We start from the raw sequence: 26779 nt of genomic DNA on the forward strand, positions 1-26779 counted from the left end.
GGAACTCTTCTTTCGCACTCCTGATGTTTCCTTCCCTGTGGCAGGAACTGTACTAGTGCAGCACTCCTGATGCCTTTGCTCTGCTTAAGCAGGAGCTGCCTGGGAAGGAATCTCTGAGCATACACAGCCCCACCCCTTCTTCGGAAACTAACTCCCCATATGAACCCTGTTCCTCCATCCTACAGAAGGCCTTGTGGTTTTCTAGTGCGGCCTGTGGTTGTGTGGTGAGTGCGTTTCATTCTGTACTTCAGTGTTGCAAGCTCATTGTTAGTGCACATCAGCCATATTCTGCAGTATCAGGTTCATCAGTAAAAGATGGTATTTTGACAGTCTGTCTGCCTTTCTCTTTGAAGTCATGTGTAGTGCCAGTCAGCATGCCAGTTTCCCTGCACAGATCTCTAAATTCTCAAGACAGCACTGAAAGTGAATTGTATCATTTTCTTGTTAAAATTGAGCCAGGGGAGGCTCTAGGAAGGTCAGTCACTTTGAAGCTAGGTTTGGCACCCTGGTCAGTCTAACTCCCAAACTCGTGTCCATTAGGACCTATTGTCAAAACATATATCACAGATAAAAGCTCTTAAAGATTTTGCATAATATAAATCCACAAGAAATACAGATGAGTTTTATTGTTTTGTAACCCTAACATTTTCATACCTATAAATAAAAAACATTTTAATATAGCCTATAAGTCCCTGAATGCACAGACGCTTGTCTACCTCCCCAGTTCCACTGGCTGCCTTAAGTACATCCAAAGCTTCCAGCTCTTTCTAGTCACCTTGGGCTTCCTGTACTATTTCCTCTGGCTAGAATGCACCTCTCCCACCCTCCCCGTTTGCCTGGTTAGCTCCTACTTACTCTTCAGATCTCAGCTCCAATGTCACTTCTCCAAACTGGCCTCCCATGGCCACCATGTCTAACGTTGGTCCACATTGTGATTTCTGCCAGCCACCTGGTCTGTCCCTTCACCGCTCTGGCCACCATTTGTGATTATGTATTCAAGCCTATACTTCCAAGGTTGGCACCCAAAACTGGTTGCTGGGTGAGTAAATGGACATAGCATTTGGCGTGGTGCAGTAACCTCAAGGTCTCTGCTCATTGTTTTCTATTTAATACTTGCAAATAACATGTTAAAAGATAGTGTCTTTCCTGATAATTGTAAAAGAAATTATAGAACTAAAATCTGTAACCTTCCTTTGGACTTAAAACTATAGGAAGTACAGAGTGGGTTTCCAACTGTGCATAACTAAGGACTTACTTAATGTAGCAAGGAGAGTGTAAGACCAGACTGCACCAGTGGTGGAGCCTGCTTTGTGCGGTCCTGGGACTATGGCATGTAGAGAGGAACTGCTCTGTTGCATTTCAGTATCAGGTAATATTAAGCATCTACTTCTGCTTGATTTTTGTATATTCAGAGGAACATGGTAAAGCTTAGACTAGTCCTTCAGACCTGCTCCTTAGGGAATACACTAATACTTAATTACATTTTAATGTAATTCTTGATAAATTGTTTATTTGTTCATATAAAATTTGAGGTCAGTAATAGAGTAGTGTGTGAGTTAATTTTGTTCCCTAGCCAAGCATAAAAACAAGGATAAAGTGTTATGGAAAGATCAAATGTTGATAGTTTGGGAGCCAAATAAAGCATTTTCCCATATGCATTTTCTCTCTTCCTGTTGAGCTAATTTAAGATAATTAATACCTTGAAGGGGCAAAAATAAGACATTTCCGCACACTTAATTTTGCATCCCTCAATCTTGAAAGTGTTGATCACATCAGAATTTCAGTTTCCTGACCAGCTGTTCTCCTGGAACAACAACCCATGGATAATAAACAACAGAACGAAGGTCTGCATGGAAATAGCATCGATGATATGCTATCAGGTACTGTTTCGATATGACAGCTGATATTGTTTCTTTTTGTCCTCCTTACCCCCATTTGTACAGGGCATTGATGTACGAGATGCTCCTCTGAAGGAAATAAAGGTGACTAGTTCCCGACGATTCATAGCTTCATTTAATGTCGTGAATACGACAAAACGAGATGCTGGAAAGTACCGCTGCATGATTCGCACAGAAGGAGGTGTTGGAATATCAAACTATGCAGAATTGGTAGTTAAAGGTATTTAATATATTTTTATACCCCCAAATATTCTTTGATGATAGACATGTGACACGGTTATGAGTTCATTATTTGTTTAAAGCTCAAACTTATCCTTGTATTTTTTTGAACAGTAGTTTGGTGACAGGCTATATTGATAGATTTCATTTTAAGTACAAATTTTGCACGTGAGCAATATTTTGAAAAATGTATTTTATTTATGTTGGTTTAGTTGCATACAAAGCAACAAATGTGCTCTGCGCAATACTCTGTATACAGAGATTACAACCTATAAATTTGTTTAAGGAATGAAATTTTTTTACTGATGGAAAATCACTTAAAATGCAAATGTTCACCAGCCAGGGTGTTTATGATAGCAGGGTGGTTAATAAAAAGAAGCGATATCAGTATAAAAATGCTTAGGCATATCACACAAGCCATGTTGATAACTCTGAGTTAACATTGATAATGTTGCAGTTAGGTTCTATTACTGTATTTTGCATGACTGAAAAATTGAGCCATTATATTCAGGAAGGTTGAGGATGAGGAAAAAAGAGAGGAGAAATAAATTTTATTTACCTGGTTTAACGCTATTTTTATAGTATCAAACTGCTAAGGCAATTATTGGTCTCAGACAGAATAATTTGGACTTTTAGATATACCATGATGAATTTTTAGAGAACTTGTGGCAGTCCATCGCTGGTTCAACCTAGGAAAACAGAATGATGCCTGCTTCAAATTTTTTCCCCTACATTTGTTAAATATGGGACATAAAACTGATCTCTTTTGAATGAGCTATTCCTTTTGTAAGCATTTTTATTTTTTCTACGCAGGCAGTGTTAAAGACTGAGGGTTCAAACCCCAGCACTACCTACGTGGGCTTGCGTCAGTAGCTCATTCTCTCTATGCTTCCATTTCCTCATGTATAAAGTACACATAATGATATTACCTACCCAATAGGTCTATCAGGAGGATCAAATGCAAAACGTATATGAACAGTCCTTACTGTGTTTCCCCGAAAATAAGACCTAGCTGGACACTAGGTCTAATGTGTCTTTTGGAGCAAAAATTAATATAAGACCCAGTCTTATTTTACTGTAATATAAGATTGTGTATAATATAATATAATATAATATAATATAATATAATATAATAATACCGGGTCTTATGTTAATTTTGGCTCCAAAAGACACATTAGAGCTGATTGTCCAGCTAGGTCTTATTTTTGGGGAAACACGGTAGAACAGTGTACATTCATGCCAATAAGCAGCCAGCACCCGTTCGTGCCATGACGGGGAGGAGGCTGGGGGGGGGGAGGGGTGTGATGCTTACTCTCTGCTCCAATTCCTTAGTGGTCTTCTTAGTGGGAATACAGGTCAGTATTCCCTTTTAAAATCCACCTTTCCAGATTTTAAAAATACAGATGCCTGTCCACCTATTCTCCCCTCCCCTGCCACACCCGTATTGACTCAAAATCTTGGGGTACAGTCTATTGTAAAATCTATAGGTGATTTGGGTATAATCTGTTGTGGAATCACTGTTGCCAGGTTAGCCCTGCCTGGTTTATGACAGAAGATGTTCACTGCTGAGCCTTCCTCAGAAGGTGTTAACCTGCCTCAGGGATGTTCTGTGTGAGGAAGTGCACATCGAACTGCCTGCTTGAATAATATGCTTTGCCATATCATATCCTCGTGAATGCTGGTATCTAGTGAATCTTGAACAAGCCTGTCTGGCTAGTATTTGAGTTTAGGTTTAATATCTATAAGGAAACTGAAACTTCTTAATGATTCGCACCTGACCCTGCTGTAGCTCTCTGGGAGGTGAGGAGTCTCCCCTTAGAAAATGGACACCATTTACCCAGGAGAGCAGCCTCAGTGTTCCCTCAGCAGAGTTCTCTATTGTCATTATTATTACTTAATTTCCGTCTTGGCTTAGTTCCTTGTGATTGTTGTTCCTTTTCTGAGTACGGTTACTACGTTAGCGTCACTGTCACCAGCCAGCCCCACGTTCTGGAGGCATCGTGCTTCATGATCAATGTGATGCAAATCAAGTCACTTCTCTAAAAATTGCCTCGTGGAAAAGTTAATTTGTTGGGACGTATAAGTGAAGTAGAAATTTCTAGTCCGGCAGAACAAACGTAAACACAAAGAATGAATGGCTTCTTACTCACACTTATGCAGCCCATTTTCCTGTCTTGTGAGAGGGTGGAGATACCTTGGCTCATTGTGATAAAAATGTCCAGGTGCCTCTTTCTGTTTGCGCACTGCCAAAGCTGGTGACAGCTGGCTTGCAGTCATGATGCAAATCTGAAACTTGACTTTTCCTCCGTTTACAATTGTATAGCCATATTTTGCATATATTTTATTTTTAAAATGAGATAACATGCTGGATTCTACTAGTTTAATAAGATATTACCTTGAGATGATTACTTTAAAATATACGATGACATTTTTAGGCCACCTGTATATAATTTAATACTTTTTTATATGCATGTGATATTTGGAGGCTACTTTTTGTTTTTGTTTGTTTGTTTGCTTTTTTTTAAATGAGAAAAACTAAAGTCCATAGAGTTTATAACTTTTTTAAGGTCACACAATGATTTGGTGCTGGCTCCTCAAATGAAGTCCAAGCCATTTTTAACGTTGCTCTTATCTTCCTCATGTCTACCGCTGCTTTTGGTAATCAACGACATAAAAAGATTTTATATAATTTCTAAAGTGCGTGTATATATGCATCTATATCAATATCATGTTTAATTATATGAGACATAGCATGCATTCACATATGTATATCAATTACATATATGTTTATGTAGCTACATGTGTATAACCTTTTTCATTTCTGGTTTTATTTAGAATTACTTTCATTGTGTCCTTTCACTGTCACTTGAATTAAATATTTTAAATTGCTTTTTATCACTTAGTATGGATTGAGTTCCACCCCCCCCTCCTCCCTTCCTTGTTCCCTCCCTCCCCCTTCCTTCTTTCTTTCCTTCTTTCCTTTCTTCCTTCCCTTTGCCAGAATTTATTCAAAATTTAAATATTGACTTATTTTTGTACTGATTCTTCTAGCAACCCACAATTCTTTTTGAATATCTGTCTCAATTATTTGCAGGTTCTAGTTGAATAGTTCATTTGATTGAACATATTTCTATTCTTAACGGGGAATTAATAGAGAAAATATGCTCAGGGCAAACAAGCATGAAAGTTACGTCTATTTTAGGATAGGAGTAATAATATCCTAAATGAATTGGTGTACTTACTAGCCTTTGTGGCCTTGCCCTTGAGTTGTATCTTGAATGGCAGTTCAGCAACCCTTGCTACCATTTGCAACTTCAAAGTAATTAACTGCTCTTTCAGCCTGGCTACAAAAATGCCTTAGGATGTGCTATAAAAGGCCCATTTCATGTCTTGCTTCAAGGAATCGCCTAATGAAATAAATTGATGTTAAATCATTATGAGTGAGTCAGAACTATTTAAAAAATAAAAAGCTATCACAAAATTGTAGTTTATAAACAATAGGAACTATATTTTAGTAAATTACACTAAATTTGTAGTCTCTCAAATAAAATTCATCCTTTAGTGTATTATTTTGACTCCGTCTAATGAGATTTCCCAGCTATTTTAGAATGTCAGTATGACTTATTGCACCTTGAATACAGAAAAGAACAAAGACACCCCATCCCTACCAAGGGAACTCATGTTGCTGGTGTTTTAGTCAGTCTAGAGATCACCTGGTATCATCTCAGAGGCCAAGGTCAGATGGTAAAGCTGCCCTGAGGTCCCATTCAGCAGGAAACATGGCTGTGATCAATTGGCTGTGTCTGCCATGGAGCAGACAGAAGTTGTAGCATACAAGCCAGCATATGCCAGCCAATAATAGAACATAGCAGGCTTTATTTTCCATGCTTTCATGTGAGTTAAATAAGGAATTAAAAACAAAACACACCACCAAAAAGGTACACACCACCTGCAGAAACACTGTTGAAAAAAAATCACTGGATCTTACTTTTTTCTCAGATGGAGATTCATTAAGATAGAAATATGTTATTTTGTACAATTATCTCCTTTCTTAATATCATGTGTGCTGCCACTCACAGTGATATTGGCATATGGAATGCCTTCATTTGCTGCCTAGAGAGGCATTCAACTAGCACCTCAATAATATGCTGGGAATACTATTTAAAAGTAGACTGTATAGTATGTCTCCCTTCTCACACAATGATCTGGAAAAAGAGTCTGTCTCAGGTTTTAAACAATGAGAGACTTTGTTGGGTTGTAAAGAGTGTTTGCTATCGATTGCTTAGAGTTTTATCAAGCTGGCATAGCTGGTGCTTTGCTTCAGAGCTTTTTTATCTATTCACTGCTTTAATAAGACTCGTTACTAGCAGTTCCCTGAACAGCAGCAGTGGTGGACTTTATTATCCAGACTGCTCACTTCTCCTGAAGCTAAATGAGTCCATTGTGATAGTTTCTTGGGAAACGAGTCCTGCTGGATATGCATTTATGATGAGATAAAGTATAATTTCGGCCATGTTTTTAAAGTGATGATATCTTTGGAATATAAATATAAGGAAACTGAATTTAATGGCATAAATAACTAGCACCTTTGATGATTTCAAAGACATTCTCAATAAGGAGTTTGACAATAGAGTGCCTCCTAGAGTTTAAATACTACCACTTGAGAGAGCTTTAACAAATTACTTTTAGTGGGGTAAAAAAAGAAAATCCTTTGATGTCTGTGTAGCTGTCTGAGAAAAATGAGTGGTGTGCTGAAACAAATTGGGAGTATACCTACCTGAGCAAGCTTAGGCTTTAAAGATGGGTTATTTTACAAATTTGAACATGTGAAAACCTTTATCAGTAGGCTTTTTCCTAATAACCTAAATAAAACTGTTCTCATCAATTCATTCCAGAAATGTCTTCTATATTTTAATAATTGATGTGCTTTTAGCTCTTTTAAAAACCAAAGACCAGAGTGTCTGAAAGGTGGCTCTTGGGTTTGCCTTTCAGAACCACCTGTTCCCATTGCCCCACCTCAGCTGGCTTCCGTGGGAGCAACCTACCTGTGGATACAACTCAACGCCAACTCCATCAACGGGGATGGGCCCATTGTCGCCCGAGAGGTGGAATACTGCACAGCAAGTGGGAGCTGGAATGACCGTCAACCAGTGGATTCAACAAGTTACAAGATTGGGCACCTCGACCCGGATACAGAGTATGAGATCAGTGTGCTCCTCACCCGGCCAGGGGAGGGTGGCACTGGGTCTCCTGGGCCAGCACTCAGAACAAGAACAAAGTGTGCAGGTGAGTGTGGGAAACCGGGGACTAGTTACATTGTGTTTCTGGGTGTTGACATGAAGCATTGGTGTTTATCAGGTGGCTAACGAGCTTCCCCAGCGCTATCAGCATCCTGTACAGGAACAAATCATTCCCTTCACCTGTGAACAGTAGGGAATTCTACAAAGCCTATGGACTTTGGGACCTCAAGACTTGGTATCTCTGGGCGTCTTCCATCCTTTTTTTTCTCTTCTATTATTTATTTATACCTTCCTATGAGTATCACACAGTTCAAGTAGGAATTATCCCTGAAGTTGACAGAAACCGTCTACTTTAATGATGTCTGCTCGTAGGTCAGATCCTCTCATCCCAGTCTCTTTGTTTTATGTTCACAGTTAATGTGCTTGTAGCCTGGAGGAGCTTTGGAATAATAGATTCCATCTTAGAGATAGCTTCAAAGCTGTTTTTATTGATGGATATTTAATGGAGGGGCTGCTTGCCAATGACATAGGACCCATTTGTAACATAAGCCAGGGTGATTTGTGGGCTGCATGCAGCCTTTAAGTTTAGATTATAAAGTTGTAATTGACTGACTAAACCCTCTCTGCAGCTTAAATAAAAGTAGGGTTGATGGACAGAGAACTGTCGAGTCTTGTCAAAACCGAAACTTAAAGGTAGTTCTCATTAGAGATTTTAGTGCTGTTTCTGTGTGGCTACACTCTGATCAGAAGTAGAGAGAAATGATATATTAGGATACTGAAGTGTTCTTTTATCACTTAAATGAAGAATCCCTGTATTGAATTGTAAGTTGAGGTGAGGAGAGTCCGTAATTTTTTATAGAGTTAATTGATTCTTCAGACAGCATTATTTAAGAAGACACATATCAATATGTTCTGTTTCTTTTTTAAGTTTTAAAAGTACTCAGTACAGTCTGGCCCTGGCTAGTAAGAGAAATGATTATACCTTAACAGTTGTAGATGTTTCATTTTTTTCTTCGTGATTTGGAGTATACTGTTTCCGCAAGTTCAAAACTCACGGAAAAATTCTGTTCTGTTTTGCTTTTTTTGAAAAAAGGTTTTCATTAGAAAAGGGAACAAGTACCTTCTTCTGTTTCAGTCGGCTTGCGTCTCTTTCCCAGATGCACTTCCGCGTACTCATACCACCCTCAGTGCAGCCTCCGGAATGAGCGCTGTTGGACTACTGATCCCAACAGCCCTGTCTGGCGGTTCCAGGGAGAAAGGAGTTTGATCAGCCTTTCTCTCCCTCACTTCTGTAAACCATGTCCATTTCCTCTCTCCCTTTAGTTGAATAAATTTCCCTTTCTTTTTATGAAATAATTTCTTATATTATCTTGTCATCTGTTGTAATGCAAATAGCTATGGAGAAAACTACATTTCATTTTACAATATAGGAATTCCTTTCCAATCTGTAATTTACTTCGTAACTGCCTTGTGAATCTCCAGGACAGATACTGTGATCCCCTTATTATGGGCAGCGATGGAAGCCCACATTGTCTCTGCCCTTCTCTAAGCATGCTCTGTAAGCAATACGCTTAATGTTACTACACTTCAGTGCTGTTTTGAGGAATCCTGTTTGGGCTGTGCCAATATATAGTCCCCCTCTGTCTCCAAAAGAAGGTTAGAATTCCATTGTCTAGACTGGAGACAGAATACAAGCTGTTTCATTCTAGTCACTAACAACCCCACCTACTTTATGTTTCTAGATCTGTTCTTTTTTACATATTTTGTTTTTTCTCTTGGTTTGCTGCCTGTATATTTCAGCTATTGACACAATTACTATATACATTTCCTCTGAATACAATGCCTGTATTTCTGTTTTCAGGAAGCCTTTTTGTTACTACTGCATGCTGTACAAATATATAAATCTCAAAGAGACAGTGCACCTTTTTTATTAGCTTGACAGTCCTTTTCAAAAAACTGAAAGCAATTTTGAATTGATATTTGCATGCCAACACTGTCTCAAAGTATTAAGCCTCAGTTAAGCAAGGAAACCTACTGATAAAGCATACTTTTCCTCCTACCATTTGCAACCTGTGGTTGCCACTGTTCCCGGCGTGTCACGCACTGGCACTGAACTTTTTTGAAATCACTAGTTGAACAAGTCAATATTAGGAAATAGAAGTATGTTACGTGAGAGTCAAAGCTAGAAATAAGAGAGGGAGGTGTGGTAGGTGGGTGAGGAAAGTGAAGTCAAATGAGACTTTTTACTGTAGGAAGAAATACAGTTTCACCCTTTCTTGACCTGAGGCTTTTGAGAAAATCTGAAGCTAAGACGGGCGACTGCTGTTGGTTTGCAAGTGGGACATTGTGGAAAGCGGGCTGAGTTACAAGGAAGAAGACAGTTGGTGCAAACTATAGACTGAACAATTTAACAGTGATCCCAGACTTTTACTCAGGTCGTGCGTGAGGACTTAGGGTTCATCAAGAGCAAGTCATAGGTCTCATAACCTGGGGGGCGGGGGGGTGAGGAGGAATCTAATCATTCTGCAAAGCAGATGGAAAATGTCATGGGCCAGGCTTCAGCAGTGGATTCATCTATTAGGGTGGTATGTAGTAAAAATAATCGTACATTTATCCACTGTGGTTTAAAAAGCCAAGAGTACTGCTAGTATGGAATTACAGTAATAAAATTTAGCAGCAGCACATATAACAAAGAGATTGACGACTTGGCCTAATTGAATGTAAATCTGCAATATGATCTATATGGTATTAATTACTCTATAATACTATTGCTTCACCCCCCTCCAATCTAATATAATCTTGGGTTGCTTTAAGAAGGCAAAACGGCTATGTTGAAGAAGGTGATAGTCTTACTCTACCACTGCTAGTTAGCCTTGCTATAACTATTACATTTATTTCTGTTCCTGCATTTTAAGAGAAAGAGCACAAAACCGACTGTGCTCCAGAGCTCTGGAAACTCGCTCAACCAGTGAGGAATGATGGAGGAGATTACAGTGTTTGGGCAAATTTGTCAAGAGCTCAATCACGAATAGGGAATTCCCAATGGCTTATGCGTTCCAGCAGAACCTGCCAGCGTAGGAGGTGGTTTCTATGCTCAGAAGAGGATTGAGCTGGTTGGCCCTGATCTCCTCAACATGAAGTTTCTATGATTCATGTGTCGTTCTGTTTCTGATGAGATGATCCATTGTATGTTTCTTGAAAGTCTTTGAGTTTCACTTTTATGTTATCCTTGTCCAAATACTCCATAATCGTGCATATCCAGTCCTGCTTTGCAAGCCATTGGAGGTCTGATGACATTTACAAAAACCTGAGCTAAAAGGGAAAAAATACTGAGTTTTTAATACTGCTAAATAGGTTAAATTTTTGAGGATGACTCTTATTCTGAGACGTCCTGCTAAAATATCCCTTTTATAAAATGACGATGCTAGAGAATACTAGAACCAGAGTCAGCAGTTGAGAACACAGGCCCTGGGACTAGGCTGCTCAGATGAGGTCTGCCTCTACCCAGAGCTGTATATGTGACCTGGGAAAACTGTGCCCCTTCTCTGGACCCCTGTTGCCTTATCTGTAAAATGGGTGAAAATAATAATGTGCACCTTGTAGTGTGGCTGTGCAACTTTAACGGGCTAATTTGAATATGGTGCCTAGAAGAGAACCTTACATATAGCAAATGGTCAAAAGTTAACTACCATGTAAAAAAAAAATTTAATTCTTTTAACATTTCCAATCAAAATAATTAGGTGTTGGCAACCTGATTTCATTATCCTAGGTGTTTTAAAAATATTACTTGTCTAGTAAATTGAAAATCTAGGGACCACTGTTTTATAAATAATACGGGCTCATAGGATTCCCGGCAATTCAGCATTGCATTCATGACACATATCACTCTCTCCTTTCTTTTATTAAATCTGTTTCTTTTGGACAAGCTCTCTTTTCATTTCTGTGCTGTACCAGAGAGATCTGTCCTATCATGTTTGGGTGACATCATGAAAATGTATTTTGCTTTTTGCATTCAAATGGCAAGGTCACTATTTATTGTCCTTCTCCATGCAATGGAATTGATTTTCATGTGTGGCTTGTAGACACAATCTCGTTACCTGCTCAAATTTCTTTGAAAAATTGTATTGCAGCGCACTTCCAGAGTTCTTGCTTTCTATGCCTCTGAAAATTTTCAAATATGTGCACAAGCTCTCCACATCTGATCTTGATCAAATCACTTAGCTTCTCTGGTTCCATTCCTCCTCTAAATAAGGAGAGTGATACCTGTTCTGTGTATATCAGAGGTGTTTTTGAAGATCAGATTAGATATTACCTGTGAAAGTTATTTTACAAATGATAAAAATTATCTGCCTATATATGGGATTTTTTAAAAAAAATTATTATAGTCAAGAGCTAGTTTCAAGATTTAAACACATATCCAGTTATTTTCCAGTGTTGCAGTTCAGCTATAGTTGGGTACCCTCAGAGAGTTGAAATTACTTCAGTATCCAGTTAAGCAAAATGAAATTTAGTTTATATTTTCTATTATATCTTATATTCTTATAATTATGTGCAGCCTGTATATCACAAGCCATTAAGTGGTAGCTACTTGTAAAAGAGAAACTGGTGATGCTATTAGATTAATTTTCACAGCGGACTTTTTATGTGTTTTATTTTGGGATATTGCTTTTTATGTATCCTAGTTATTGTTTAACTGTGGTTAAGTGGCTTGCTAATAACTGGCCCCAGGAGTTAAAGAAGGATGATGACAAACTAATGACTTAACGATTAAGATTGATGACAATGAAGAAAGCTGAACTGAAATGTTTTCTTTAGAATTAATAACAACTAAAAACTCTTTGAAAAAAAGAGTGATTGCACTTTTAAAAAGATTTATTAATGAAATATTTATTGAGCACCCCTATTTGCAAGGTTGTGTCCCAGGCCCTGAAGGCATAACAAGATCCTGCATTCAGAAATGATAAATTTGGGAGTCTTGGAGGGAGCAAATGTACCGGCAATAAATAAATATGTATACACGCATATATAATATGATAAATGCTATGAAGAAAAATAGAGAAAGAGAGAGTGGATAGGCAGGAGATTTTTTATAAGATTATTTTTTAAATTTTTAATTGTGGTAAAATAACATAACATAGAATTTAGCATCTTAACTATTTCTAAGTGTACAGTTCAATAATGTTAAGTACATTCAGCCAATTTCTAGAACATTTTTATCTTGCAAAACTGAAACTCCACACCCATACTACTTTTCTACATCCCCTTCCCTGGGCTCTTTCAACAACACTGTACTTTCTGTATCTGAATTTAATTGCGCTAGGTACCACATATAAGTGGAATCATACAGATTTTTTCCTTATGTATCTAGCTTATTCTAGTTAGCATGTCCTCAAGGTTCACTCATATTATACCATGTGTGATTGTATATTTTCAATTATTCTGATAATTGTATTGCATATACTTAGCTTATGTGAGTCTTTGTAAACTATTTTGAGACTTTAAGCATGAACTTGGGCATGCAATTAAATTAATTCTCAGAGCTTAAAAAATGCTTCATCTTTATGAGTTATGGAAATCTTGCCTATGGAAGCAGGTAGTTCTGTTGTGTTTCCAGAGTCAAAGTACAAATAAGTACCTAGAAGTACTATATCAGAGTGGTAGAGCCATTTTATCAACAGTCAGCTTTTATGTTTGTCAAGAACAAAGAGTGATATAAGAAATTAGAGTATTTAAAAAAAATTATGTATCGTTCTTTTAAATTAGTAAGAATGAATGAATTTAATATCTATTTGCATAGAGGTGTGTATTTGTTTTATATATGCCTAGTTAGTACCTCTTACATAACTAATATAAACTTTGATTATGTGCGACATTGAAATTCATTATTGTTTTACTCAGTTGCTTTGATAACATGCAGTTATAGCCATTTTAACTGTAGTACTTGCAATGACACAAGATGCAGGACATATTTTTCATCTATTTCCAGTCACTTCACCTTCCAATGCTCTTTGGTCTGAGAGAGACTGTATTTGTGCCAACATGTTGTGGTGGGCATTTTCATGTATCACCTGTCCTCATCTCCAACGTGCTAGTTACACTGTTGCAGTGGATCAGGTGTATCTGTGTAGCTCTCTTGTATCCTGGTTATGCACTTTGATGAACACATGCATTCATGAGCAAGGTCAGCAGCCCTTCAGGGCAGAGGCCCAGTGTCCCTGACTGTGGGAATGTTTTAACTACAGGGTTAAAGTTCTGCATTGTCCTTTATCATATACCCTGAGAACGACTCTCAGTATGTTTTGTGTGGTAGCACACGCTCCCCTACCAGGTCCACTCTAAATCTCATGAGATTTAGGTTATTATTGGTTTTGAAATATTAGTTCACCATGTTTGCTATGTGACACTAGAGTGACTCGTCTTAAATACGCCTGAATGAGATTCACATATGGGAAATGAGTAGTGAATAGGTTTCTTGGCAAGGAGGCCTTACATGAAGCACAAACTGCGTGATGCCGTTCCACTGAAGGCTGTCCTGTGTCTCTTTATTTATTATTCTTAGTTCTTCTTATAGGACAAAAAGAAACATTGTGGTTGGAATGGGGCTGATATGAAATTAAACCCTGCCAAAACCGGATTTGTTTTCTTCCTAAATCAAGGATAGCCAGATCTATCTTTTCTGTGCAAAACTGCCGCCATCATTACAATATGTATTTAGATTTACATGGCTGACTCATAGGCACTTGGGGGCAGTTGGGAACCGATTTAAGATCTAACAGTGGCTGTTATTCAGAATGAATACAGGCCAAGAACCTCGTTGAATGGAACATAATTTATTTTTAATTTAAGTTTATTTACCAGAGGAAAAAATTAAAGTGTTCTAATTCTAAAACAGCTCTGCCAAAGGGCAACGTGTTTTTAATGCATTTCCAACACATTAAACCATTAAGAATCTTTTAAAATTATAAACATTAAAAGGGCATAAAAGGTATCTTCGCTATTAGACTGCAGATGTAGAGACATTTCATTGGGTAGCGTTGCATTTGGGCAGAGAGCAAGAACACAGTAGCAATGCAGCATCGCTTTGATTACAATACATTCAATTTTTTTTCTTACAGATCTTCATGCCCCAGAGGCTTTGTAATCCCTGCACCTCAAATCCTGCTCTCTTTAAACAGTGGGTCAGCATCCAAGCCTGAACCCCAAGGCCATGACAGTGGGAGGATAGGATAGAGGAATTTGTGTGAGATGTTTAGAAGTGCCTCTAAACAGACCAGACAAATGGACATGGTTGCTTTTAGAGTCATCCACTGACTCTTAGCTGCCATGATAGTTCTCAGAAGGGTGTCAAGCAAGCCCTTTGGCTGTGAAGAATGAGCATGCTGACAGAACTCCTTCCAGGCCTCATTCTGAAGCCTTTGTAGGCCACTACCTGTGTAGCTTTGAATAAGCTGAGGAGTTTGAAAAAAAATTAAGAGAAAGATCTGGAAATTATCAGTCAGTAGCCCATGGCCTGGCCCAGCTGTGCCCCTGATGGGCTATTTAACACTGAAAAAAAAAAATCACAAAACATTTTTGGCCACGTTTTGAATGTTTGTCAATTAGGGGCTTGAGCAAATTCCTTGTTCTCTGTCAGAGGGGTTTTGCTGTTGTAGAGAAACATCCGCATTACCGGGATGAGTCCCTTAGTGAGCACCAACTACAGTAGGTTGTGTGGTCCTGAGGCCACTGGAGGGCCCTGGGATGCCTCTGCTTCCCACAGCAATAACTTCTAGAAAAAGGACGACGCCTACTAAATCTTCTTTGTGCAAGTTTTAAAGATACCTTGGGTCACCTAAATATTTCCCCAAATCTCATGTATTTATCAAAAAAGTATTGATAATGAAATTATTGGTTTTTATTAGAGCAAATACCTTAGTCCCTTATCAAATTTATGATGCAGTAGAATTGTTTTTTATGTTCTCTGCATAAGCACTTACAATACACTGGGGTCCCCTGCATAAGCGACATGGGCTGCATACTTAGATTTTTGTATAGAACTTGGAGTGTGACTGAACGTTCTAAATTATCATAGAGGTTTGTCATTTTATCACTACCTTTGTGAATACTTTGGACATATCCAGAGAAGACAAATGTCCATTAGTTAACTTCTTTCATTTTAAAGTCTGACTGACTTGAGGTGAGTGCTGATTCTGACACTAATAGCTGGAACATACCTCAAAAAATTACATAACTGCCCTCAATCTAAGATTTCTAATAATTCTAGTCAGTTTTCTACCAATACTAGCACCTTCTTCATAGCGTTGCTGGGTGAATTAAACGTGCTAATGCATGAAAAATGGTGAGTCGGATACTTTAGTCACGTGGTGCACCCTGAATTCAAAGTTGTCTTGCTAGCAGATTCTGATCAGTTTATAAAATTAATAAACTTGTTACAACTAGTGATACATACTAATATGGCAAAATCTCCCAATAGCGCTGTTAAGCTGAGTGGCTTGGGTTTGGTTTGACAGACACACACACACATACACACACACACACACACACACATCAAGTTGCAGTTTGCCTTAAGTAAAACAAGAACTATATGTTCTCAAGCCAATATCAAAAATGATTACATAGGTAGCAATACTTATACCAGACAACTCAGACATTAAAACAAAGGCTTTACGAGATAAAGAAGGACCCAGTAATCCCACTTCAGGATATTTATCCGAAGAAACCCAAAAAGCTACTTTGAGGGGACAGATGCATCCAGGTATATGTTCATTGCAGCATTGTTTATAATTGATTGGATAGGTAGAAAGGTAGAAATGAGAAGGAGGGAACTAGCCCCAGTTAGGAGAACCCTTACAGTTACTCCTACTTGGGTTAAGGCCCCTTGTAGCTGCTTTCACTTGGGGCACAAACACCTTATTTACTCAGCAAAATATTGAGAACAAGATATGTTGTTAGAAGAAGGAAAAATGCTGGAGAGGGAGAGAAATATCCCACTTACCAGAATATACATCCTGCTTCTCAGGACTATTTTGAATGAGCTCAAATAAATCATGGGAAATTAACAGGTTCACACTTATGCTCTGAGAAACAATCTGGAGAACCAGAGGGGAGGACAGGACACATCAGCAGAGAGCAAAAGATAAGGGAGAGACATTTCCAATCATAGAGATAAAAACCCTCACACAATGTAAGGAGAGGCTACTTTTCTCTCTTGGGTCAGCCCACTCCATGTCTTGGAGTGTAATAAAAAAAAAAAAAAAAAAAAAAAAAAAAAAATGATTACATGTTCCCTAGACCCTAGGAGAACATTGCCTGTTGACTCTTCTAAGTGTTGTCAGGATGGAAACCAGCATAGCAGCCTGGAATCACTGAAGGGTGGCAAAGAGAGCGGAATGTGCCTGCTGTGTCCACCTGTGAGATCTTGTTACTCTGTGGTAGTGCACGCATTACAACTTTTAGTGACTTGATGACGTTTTTGACACTTTAACCCTTTAGAGAGTGGAGAGTACTGTCGCATACCCTAACACCTCTAAGTTTGCCCAGAACACACAAAGCTTGACAACAACAGTTTGATTTGAGCTGCAAGGCAGCCTACAGGGTATGACTGAGGTGTCTTGGGGGGAAGTTGTTCCCTTTGCTTATTTACCTACAGACCTATGGCAGGTTGAGGATGTTTATTGAATGAGATTGGTGATGAGGTCCTGATGCTGTGGATCTAAGGAGCTGAAGTGCACAGGTAAAGTCTTCCATTCTGAGGGCTGCTTGAGAGGCAGGCTTGTATTCTGTGACCCTGACTCAAGAGCAGAAAGAACCTGTTTCAGAATGGCCTTGGTCTTCAGAACATATTAGAAAAAGTTCACTCGCTCTTAACCAACCAGGTGTGTTATTTGTTTGTGCCTGGAAACTCAAGTACAGCATGTCCAAAACCAATTTCATGAATTGGCAAATAGATGGATTTTATCTTTGACCTCACACTTCCTGTGGGCTTCTACTCGGTCTTCCTTAGCATGCTCAGATTCATTTGCTTATTAAACCTGCTCTCAGCTTATTTGCCCCCATTAATGTGGATGGGTGATTTACCCTGTTTCCCCAAAAATAAGACCTAGCCAGACAGTCAGCTCTAATGTATCTTTTGAAGCAAATATTAATATAAGACCTGGTATAATATAATATAATATAACATAATATAATTTAATATAATATCGGGTCATATTAAATTTTGCTCCAAAAGATGCATTAGAGCTGATTGTCCGGCTAGGTCTTATTTTCGGGGAAACATGGTATTATATCTGAATACATATGGTGACATGTGGCCTCTGAATACAACTTGCCTACTTCATCTCTAAGGATAATGCTGTTCCTGTTGTTGAAACTAAATTAATAAGAAGTAAAATAGATGAGAACTAAAACTTCCACAGTAATAACAACAGATTATGAAAACTTGATGATATGTCAAAATTTCAGTTATGAGGGTTAACCATGTTCCTTTGTTTGTGCAATATTTTTATAAATTGATTTTAAGAATATAAAGAACTGATAATTACATTACCTATTAGAATAAATTACAAGTGAATAGAAAGCTTTAAAAATGAATAATGCATATAAATGAAATTAAAACTACAAATACAAGAAATTTTATTGGGAAGTGTGATTATAGCTATTATTAAAATAAGAATAGAACTGTTTGATATCAAAATTGCTGATCTTCCATCCATGTTATTACCTGTGTAGAATGACTAATGTAAGTACGTAGCTATTCAGGTGAAATATTTCTACTGCCTAAATAGCAATATTTCTTTCATATAGATCTAAACAAGTGACTGTAAACATATATTTATACTTGGCATTCAAAACCATTTCTAGCATAATCATTAGAGAAGAAACAGATGTTAAAATATATTTCTGTTAAATATTTTATATTCTTATTTTACTATTCTTTAGATAGACTATATTGCTCTTAATTTGGGTCATGAATTCATCATAAATAGTATTTATATTAAATAAATAATAAATGTTATTTATTTAATTAACCATTTATTAGTACATTATGTATCGATAGATAATTATTAAATATGATTTTCAAGTTATAAATAGTATTAAATATTTATATAAGAAGGCAAAAAATACAGAAATATGTGATGAGTAGTTAATAGATTCCCTCATCTTTCTTTCAGTCCTTTTCCTATGGACAATATGTAGGTGTTTATCCTTCTGCGTCTCTCTCTATGCCCATTTAAACATATAAATATCAGTACATATACCAGTTCTGTTCCTTACTAATTCTAACAAAGTGAGATCATATTGTACGTGATATTCTGCAAATTTATTTTACATCTGTCAGTATTCTCTAAGCATATCTCTAGTTGCTAGAATCTAGTGCAATATATATTTTACATGTATATATATATATATATATATATATATATATGGAGTAGCTATTTATTATACTGGAATATGGATGCCCTAATTATTCAACCCTTCCCCTTTTGATATATAGGTTTTTGTTATTTTCTATTAAAAGTAATATTTCAATAAATATCTGTAAAGAAATCTCCTTATATTAAGATATTTTTGTTTAGATTACAGTTTTAAAGTAGAATTGGTGAGCCAAAGATATGTGCATTTAAGATTTTAGTAGATGTTGCCTGATTACTTTCCAGAAGCTTCTAGCAAGTTAAACTCCTTTAACAAGGTGTGACAATGTTAGTTTCCAAACATGCTTTTGAGAATTGAATATTAATTCTTGCTTAAACTTCGTTACCAATTTATCGGTTTAGAGATATGTTACTATTTTAATTTGCGTTTCATTTTTTTAATGTGTTTATTGACTTTTCATAGTTTTTCTTCATTAGATTATCTGTTTCTGTCCTCAGGATGCTTTTCTAATCTTTTCCTTTTAATTTGTAGGAGCATTTTGTATAGTAGGGCTATTAACTTTTTATCTTTGTGTTTCTAAATATTTCCCCTCATTCTTCCATTTGCCTTTTGACTTTATTCATGGTGCACTTTGTTAAAGAGAAATGTTTACATATTATATAGTTAAATATATCAATCATATATTTTAGGGCTACCTATATGCATATGAATATATAATAAAAGTGTCATTAGAATTTAACTCAATCCAAACAAATTAATATATTCCAGTTAGATGGCCAGGTGTACAGTCACATTTGCTAATTAAACCATCATTCGTTCCTTGGGGCTTCTCATTTTCCAGTCTTGTTTTAGAAGGTTTTTCCAAATTTTCTTCGAATATATTTTAAAAAGTTTATTTTAACACTTAGATCTTCAATCAGTGAAATCCTGGTCAGAAAGTTTTGCGGGGAAGTCTACAGAGCTGGGGAGGTCTCTGGGAAAGGTCGCTTCATTCTTTAATGGTGAACAAATTAAAATGGCCCTCTCCTACCTTTGTTACGTGATGTGGTGTCCAGGAACTAGCAGACATCAAGGGACTACAGGGAAGCCAGCTAAAAAGATAACCAGTATGAAAGTAGACATAACTGAATTAAAATACCATCCACACCTCATTTTTGTTTGTTTCACTTACTTATTATTTTATTCATCTATTCAATAACAATTTATTGAGACTATTATTGGAGAGGTATTCTACTAGGCTTTGGAGATTCAGTGGTGAGTAAAACAAATGAGTACCCTGCCCTCATGAACATCACTTTCTAATTTATAAAGTCCTCCATTGGTTTGCAATATATGCACATATTTACATGAAGCAAAGCTTGCAGAGATTCCCAGAACAGTGTATAGAGGAGATTCTAAAAGTAAACATAAACATTAAGGCAGACTTTACAAATCAGTTGTTTTCATCAGGATGTTTCAGACTGCAAGTAACATAAAGCCAGTCAGTCCATACAGACGAAACAATATAGGAAATGTATTAACTTGCAGTAACAGAAAGTCCATAGATAAGTCATACTTTACAGTTTGTTGATTTAGTGGCTCTGTAACATTGCCAGGAACATGAGTTCTTTCTAAATCTCTCCTGCATTGGCTTCAACCCAAAGCCGGTCCTATTTGTGGTCGTAAGGTGGCCGTTAGAAGCAAGTAGGAAAACATGCTTTGTTGAAATCTGATGGAAGGGCAAGAGAAACAATTCTCGAAACCTGGAATATAACTCCTTTTTTTCAATCTGTTAGGCCAATAATAACAAATGGGAAATTTTGTATGAAGTAATTGACTTACTTGTCTTCATGCTCAAACTTTAATGTACATTAGTGATGTTAGTGTACATCAGAATCCCCTGGGTGGCTTGTTAAATGATGGATTCCTGAACCCCACCCCAGAGTAAATGATTTAATAGGATTGGGGTTGGACTCCAGGAATTTACATTTCTAACAAATTTCCAAGTGATGCTTATATTGCTGGTTGAGAATTCCTGAGTTGGGGTAGTGAAAATGCACCTTTGCACAACAATCTATTCGAATGGCCAAAATGCAGCACACCGACAATACTACTTGCTGGTGAAGATGTGGAGCAACAGGAACTCTCATTCACTGCTGATGGGAATGCAAAAGAGTACATCCACTTTTCAAGACAGCTTGGCAGTTTCTTATGAAACTAAATACACTCTTAATATACAATCTAGCAATAGCACTACCTGGTATTCACCCAAAGGAGTGAAACTTATGTTGAAAGTTTATGTTCAACAAAAACCTGCACATGGGTGTTCATAGCAGCTTTATTCATAATTACCCCAACTTGGAAGCCACCAAGATGCCCTTCAGTAGGTGAATGGACAAATAAACTCTGGTACATCTGGACAATGGAATATTATTCAGTGCTAAAAAGAAATGAGCTATCAAGTCATTAAAAGACATGGAGGAAATTTAAATGCATATTACTAAGTGAAAGATGCCAATCTGAAAAGGCTAAGTTTATATAATTCCACCTATATGGCATTCTGGAAAAGGCAAAACTACAGCGACAGTAAAAAGATCAGTGGTTGTCTGAGGGTGAGGGAAGGAAGGATGAACAGACAGAGCACAGTAGATCTTTAGGGCAGTGAAAATACTCTGTATATTATAATAGTGGATACATGTCATTACACATTTGTCTAAACCTATAGACTATACACTTAGAGTGAATTAATGTACACTGTGGATGCTGGGTGATGATTTATCAGTAGGTTCATCATTTGTAACAAATGCACCACTCTGGTGGGGATGTTGATAATGGGGGAACAGGAGATACAAGGGAAATCTCTGCACTTTCTGCTCAATTTTGCCGTGAACCTAAAACTGCTCTTTAAAAAAGTGTACCCTAGTGTCTAGGGTTGGGATGAGCCATCCGTGAACCACAAGATGTGGAGAACTAAATGGTAGAATGAAATCAGGGATTTGGGGAGTTACTAGGAAGGAAGAGAAAAGAATGATTGCTGGATAAGAACTGGATTGTCCCTTATAAAGTTGATAGGAATTAAATGCAGTATTTGTAATCAAATTACGATTGAGAAATTGGGTAAGTTCTTTTTCTGATTTGGAGTAAACATGTTGGAGAGTGTTAAGTACTATCTATGAATCAGAATTGAGATCTTCAAAGAACCTTGCTTTTCTTTAAAAAACAAAACAAAACACAAACACCTTGGTTTTAGTAGAGATACATACTAGAAAAATGTACTATAAGGATTAGCTGGAAATCCATTCTTCCTTCTCAGTGTGGATCTAACCTTAAGTCCAGTTACAATGAGATACATTTATACCTGAATCTGTTAGAGGATGTTGGGATGCAGTTCTCCATGGGCCTCTCATACTTGTGCACATCTTGCCAGCAGAGGCACTGATGATGGGCTGTCGTTTCAAGAATGTCTGTATAGTGAACAGCCTTGGACACAGAGACAGTGCCTCTCACTGGAGCGGAGGACAAGCTGTCTTACTGTTCATTATAACAAGATAATATGTCTCTGGAGCAAAGGGTAGGCAGGGTTGTTTACACCCGAATAAAAGACTGGACGTCCCTAAACGCAGGATTCCTCACATGTAACACAAACCTACTGCATGTGCAGCATGACTTGGACCCTTTATGTTGTCCCCACGGGGCTTTGGAGGCAAGGGGAACTGACAGGAACTTGAAGCTCATGCTCCTTGCTGCGTTGTTAGTAATAAAACCCTTTGGCTCTGACCTAGGAGTCTCACATCTTCTGCCAACATTCGTGAAACTAGATTCGTGAAACATCTTAGCCCCTTCACAGTTCTTGACAGAATATACTTAGAAGAAAAAAAAATGAGTTCTTTATAACTTCATCTAACTCCTACATTTTGTTGACCGGGAGATTGAGACGTGGGTAACTGAAGTGAGTCATGCAGTGTACAGCTAGTCTGTTTGTACATGTGAACAGTGAGTCTGTTTGCACAAGTGCACAGCTAGTTTGTGTGCACAGGTGAGCAGGACTCTGTTTGTACAGGTGTGCAGTGAGTCTGTTTGCACGGGTGTACAGGAGTCTATTTTCACATGTGCACAGGAGTCTGTTGCTGCAGAAGCAGCTCTCAAGGCCAGTCCTTGAGGCTGCCTGTGCACTTGGATGTTTGCCTTACTGTAAAACCTGGGTGGCTCTGTGTGTAATGTCTATAGCCTTGGTGTAGAGTTGATTTAAGGATGTGGTTAGACAATAAGAACTTCACATTTCAAGATAAAACCAGATAAAATTGACATAAATTGAGTGAGGTGGTTAGTTGTATATAACATATAGATATAACCTGACAGCTTTATTCAGCCCTAAGACATGGTCGGAGGAATAAAAGATAATTATCTGCCAGGGTCATTTAACTGTAACTCTACTAAGTACAATGTGAGATTAGTTGACCTTCTCTATTATTTCTCTATTTGTGTGTTTGCCTGTTGCTGCCGATCTGAGGCTTGGTGTCTGTCTTATAAGGCATTAGAAAGTAGGACTCTGCTTGAGCACTAGGTATCAATGTGCCTCCCAGCTAACAAGGTGTGTAGACTTAGCAAGGGGGTCCCATTAGCTGTTGTCCTCAGCTGTGCTCTCACATTAGCAGCTCCACCTGCTCATGTATTATGTGTACACTGGTAACATTTTTTTGTTTTGGCATACTTACATGTATCTTTTTCTCTTTAAACAGAATTTCTTTGTAGTAGTGTAAAATCGTAACTCTTGTTCTGTATATTAGCAATGCTATACCTGACCTTCATAGCATAGTGATCACATCTCAGCTTTAATTATTAAAAAGGTTTGTGTCATAAGAGTAAGGTTAGGACATTAACTGTTATGAAAAGTCTGTGATGAGGTGACAGAGTATCTTTCATATAAATTCCAATATTGTTTTATAATTTTTTGAAAACAAAGACAACATCTTACCACTCTCAGAATTGCCTGTAACGACTTGAAAAATAATGCTTTGCCCTGGAAGCTGACAGGACATGGCTCTGGGCTCCACACCTGTGTTTTCACCGAGCCATACGCCCATGGCAAAGAAAATTGAATGGTACCTGGGTGACCTATCTATAAGCTGGGTCTTTAATGTCATTGCAGCTATTGAAGCTGTCACTGTAGCCAAAGTGAAAAAGGAAGTGAGGGCAGAGAAATGATTTCTGCAGATGCTCTGTAACCAGCCAACAGAGGAAATCACTGACCCTCCATCGCAGGTTCCTCTTCTGGCCACCTTTGTCTAACCCTGTCTAAGTATATAAAACGTACAAGCGTCCAATTCTAGGGTAAAATCTGGAGCTTCTAAAGAATAACTTTTAAGGAAATCAGCAGTATAGATTGGTCTGTATATAAAATTATTGAGGATTTGGGAAGCAGAAATTCCAACATTGAGCAATTTATAATTCTTCCTGATAAGTTCATCAGTCGGGCACTTTTACAAACATTTTAATAATAGGTTTAGAAAGGTGACCTAAACTATTCTTTTGGATAGATTTTGAATTTAAGGTGTTTCATTTGTGACAAATGGTTAGCATGTTACATGATGTATTTATTAGTTCAAATGAAAAATAAGTTACACCTTCTTTTCCCAATGATAGAGCCCATGATATATTTGCATTACTTATCTTTTTCCAGCAGTTTGTGCTCAGAAAATGACATCATTTTGAATAATTAATAGCAGAATTGAAATATAAACTAAAACTGAGACTGGGAAACCACTGGTCTTGGCTTTATGATTAGTCCCCTCGTAATTTTGCAGTTTGCTGAGAGTGTGGAGGGTACACAGGAGAGGCTGTGATGGGGTTTTAGGAGGGTGTGGAATGGGCTGCACTGGTGTTTCCCCTGAAGCAGCTGGGGACTGTGGGGTAAGGGGTAGGCTCAGCGCTGCCTTGGGTGCAGTCACTGCCAGCGTGTGTGCCCACACGTCCGCTTCCCTGTCCTCACCTGTGCAGAGGGAGTGCCGGGGGCTGTCTGCTGGGCCTGCTGCTGCCTCAGGCATGCTGTTCACTGACATCTTTGCTTGGGTTACCTGTGTATCTCCAACTGTTCATCCCTAAAATACGGTTGAGCATCTTTCTCCTCCCCCCACAGCCCTCCCTCATGTCTCCCAAATAAATATTTTTCTACCAGTGTCCCTTAGTTGAATAAATAATTCCACAAACTGCCCACTCATTTGCCCCAGAAACCTATGACTCATTCTTGGCTCTTTCCAGTACTACGGCCTCTGCTGAACCAGTCGCTGAATCCGACCCATTCTTTTCCCCAGATGCCTCTGTGTTCAGGAAGTGTCTGCAGTGCTGCACACGCACTGCCTCAGCCACCCACCATGGCTCCTGTGCGCTTCTCACAACATGCCATATGCTCCCCTCCACAGTCCTCTGTCCTGTAGACAGAGCTCTTTTTTAAAATGCAAATGTAACCATGCCATGTCTAAGCACAAAGACCATAAAATACAGGCTCCTTAACATGCCGCTGCCCCCAGCACTTGTTGCCCCCCTGCATCACTGTTCTCCTGCATCACTGTTCTCACAATCTGACATACCAGGTGTGGATTTCCTGTGTTGACTCGTCACCCTCCTGGAGGGCAGGCATTTTGTTGGTCCCTTTTGCAGTATTCGGCCATCAAAGGCGCTCCTGCATGAATGACTGGCTTGCATACCCCTGCTGTCTGGCCCTGGCCTCTTCTCTGTCAGCTCCCCACACTGGCTCTTTTGCTGTTGCCACTTGAGCTTTATTGTATTTATTTCATTTCACTCAACTTCAGGCAGTCCTTCCTGCCTAAGAAGCACCAGGAAGGTGGTCCCCCTGCCACTCTCGCCTCTGCATGCCTCCCCTTCAGGATCCCTGCTTAAATATCCCTTCCTCAGGGAGGTTTTTCCTAAACTGTCTCTGGGCAAGGGAACCATGCATTCCCTGGTAGTTCTTTTTTAAACGTCTGATATCCCTGCTACACTGGAAGCCTCTAGTTTTCAGGAATAATGTCTGTCTCATTCACTGCACCTGCCCGGTGTGGGATCTCAACAAATATTTAATGAGTGAACCGTGTCATTCAGAGCGTGGATTAGCATCTAATGAGCAGTGAATGATAAGTTGTTTTTTGTTTGTCCTCAAAGAAGCCAGTTACATCAAAGTGAGGCAGTCAGTATTATACTCACCTCCAACCGTCCTTCACCTACCCCACCTGATCTGCCAGCTGAAGGTCTCTGACTTCCAGGCACGCTCCTGTGGAGTGGCTGCCATAGTGCAGGACTTAAGTATAAATGAGTATTAAGTATACTCATATGCATAGTTCTCTGGGGGAGGGGTTAGAATCAGGGGGCTTTAGTGAGGCGCGTCAGGCTTCTGATTCAGGACTCAGCACACCTGACGAGGTCTTCCCCAACAGCTGAGATTTCAGTCACACTGGACCTTTTCTACTTCCCTGAGCACATTATTCTAGCATTCTCTGTCATCCCTCCACCCATGTCTTTTCACATGCTGTCCGCTTTCTCAGAAATTCCTTTACTCTTCTTTTCTGTTTGTCTAACACTTAACACGTCGTTTGTGCACAGGAACTGTGAGGCCTTGTCCTGTTCACCACACAAAATCAATGCCCTGTCCCCTATCCTGCCATCACACTTTAAACAGATCTTTATAATGGTGTTTGCCTCATATCCTCTAACCATGTTTTCTGTCTCTGGCTCCGTCATTAGTCTGTAACATAAGGGAGACAAAAACATAGATTTATTCCTTTTCCTCTCATGTGAAGCAGTGCCCAGCACACACGAGGGGCTCAGATATGTTTGGACATAGTTCTGTCTGGGTCAGGCTACTTTCTCCTTTTAACACATTTCCCCGTCCTCTTTGCCACCAACCTTCTTGGAGAAAATAATCTGTGGAAGGTCATTATCAAGTTATCTCAGCAGTTATTTAATGTGTATTTAGCTGCTTTACTGTCACATAAAAACGTGTGGTAGTAAAGTAAAGTAATAAAGCTGTCAATAAAAGCTCCACTTCCACTCGTATTTAATGCTAAAGAGCAAGAG

The 26779-nt window shown here is 38.5% G+C and overlaps 1 protein-coding gene across 16 annotated transcripts in view; it reads left to right on the forward strand.

The window, feature by feature from the left end:
* PTPRM (protein tyrosine phosphatase receptor type M) overlaps positions 1–26779 on the forward strand; it is an 809264-nt gene that overhangs the window by 346018 nt on the left and 436467 nt on the right. For all 16 annotated transcript variants that reach the window (XM_019755746.2, XM_074340345.1, XM_074340346.1 and 13 more), the window contains exons 6-7: positions 1944–2118; positions 7110–7403. In XM_019755746.2, coding sequence (XP_019611305.1) covers positions 1944–2118; positions 7110–7403 — 469 coding nt within the window. The remainder of the gene's footprint in view (positions 1–1943; positions 2119–7109; positions 7404–26779) is intronic.

This window comes from Rhinolophus sinicus, linkage group LG09, assembly GCF_036562045.2.
Source record: "Rhinolophus sinicus isolate RSC01 linkage group LG09, ASM3656204v1, whole genome shotgun sequence".
Taxonomy (NCBI): Eukaryota; Metazoa; Chordata; class Mammalia; order Chiroptera; family Rhinolophidae; genus Rhinolophus; species Rhinolophus sinicus.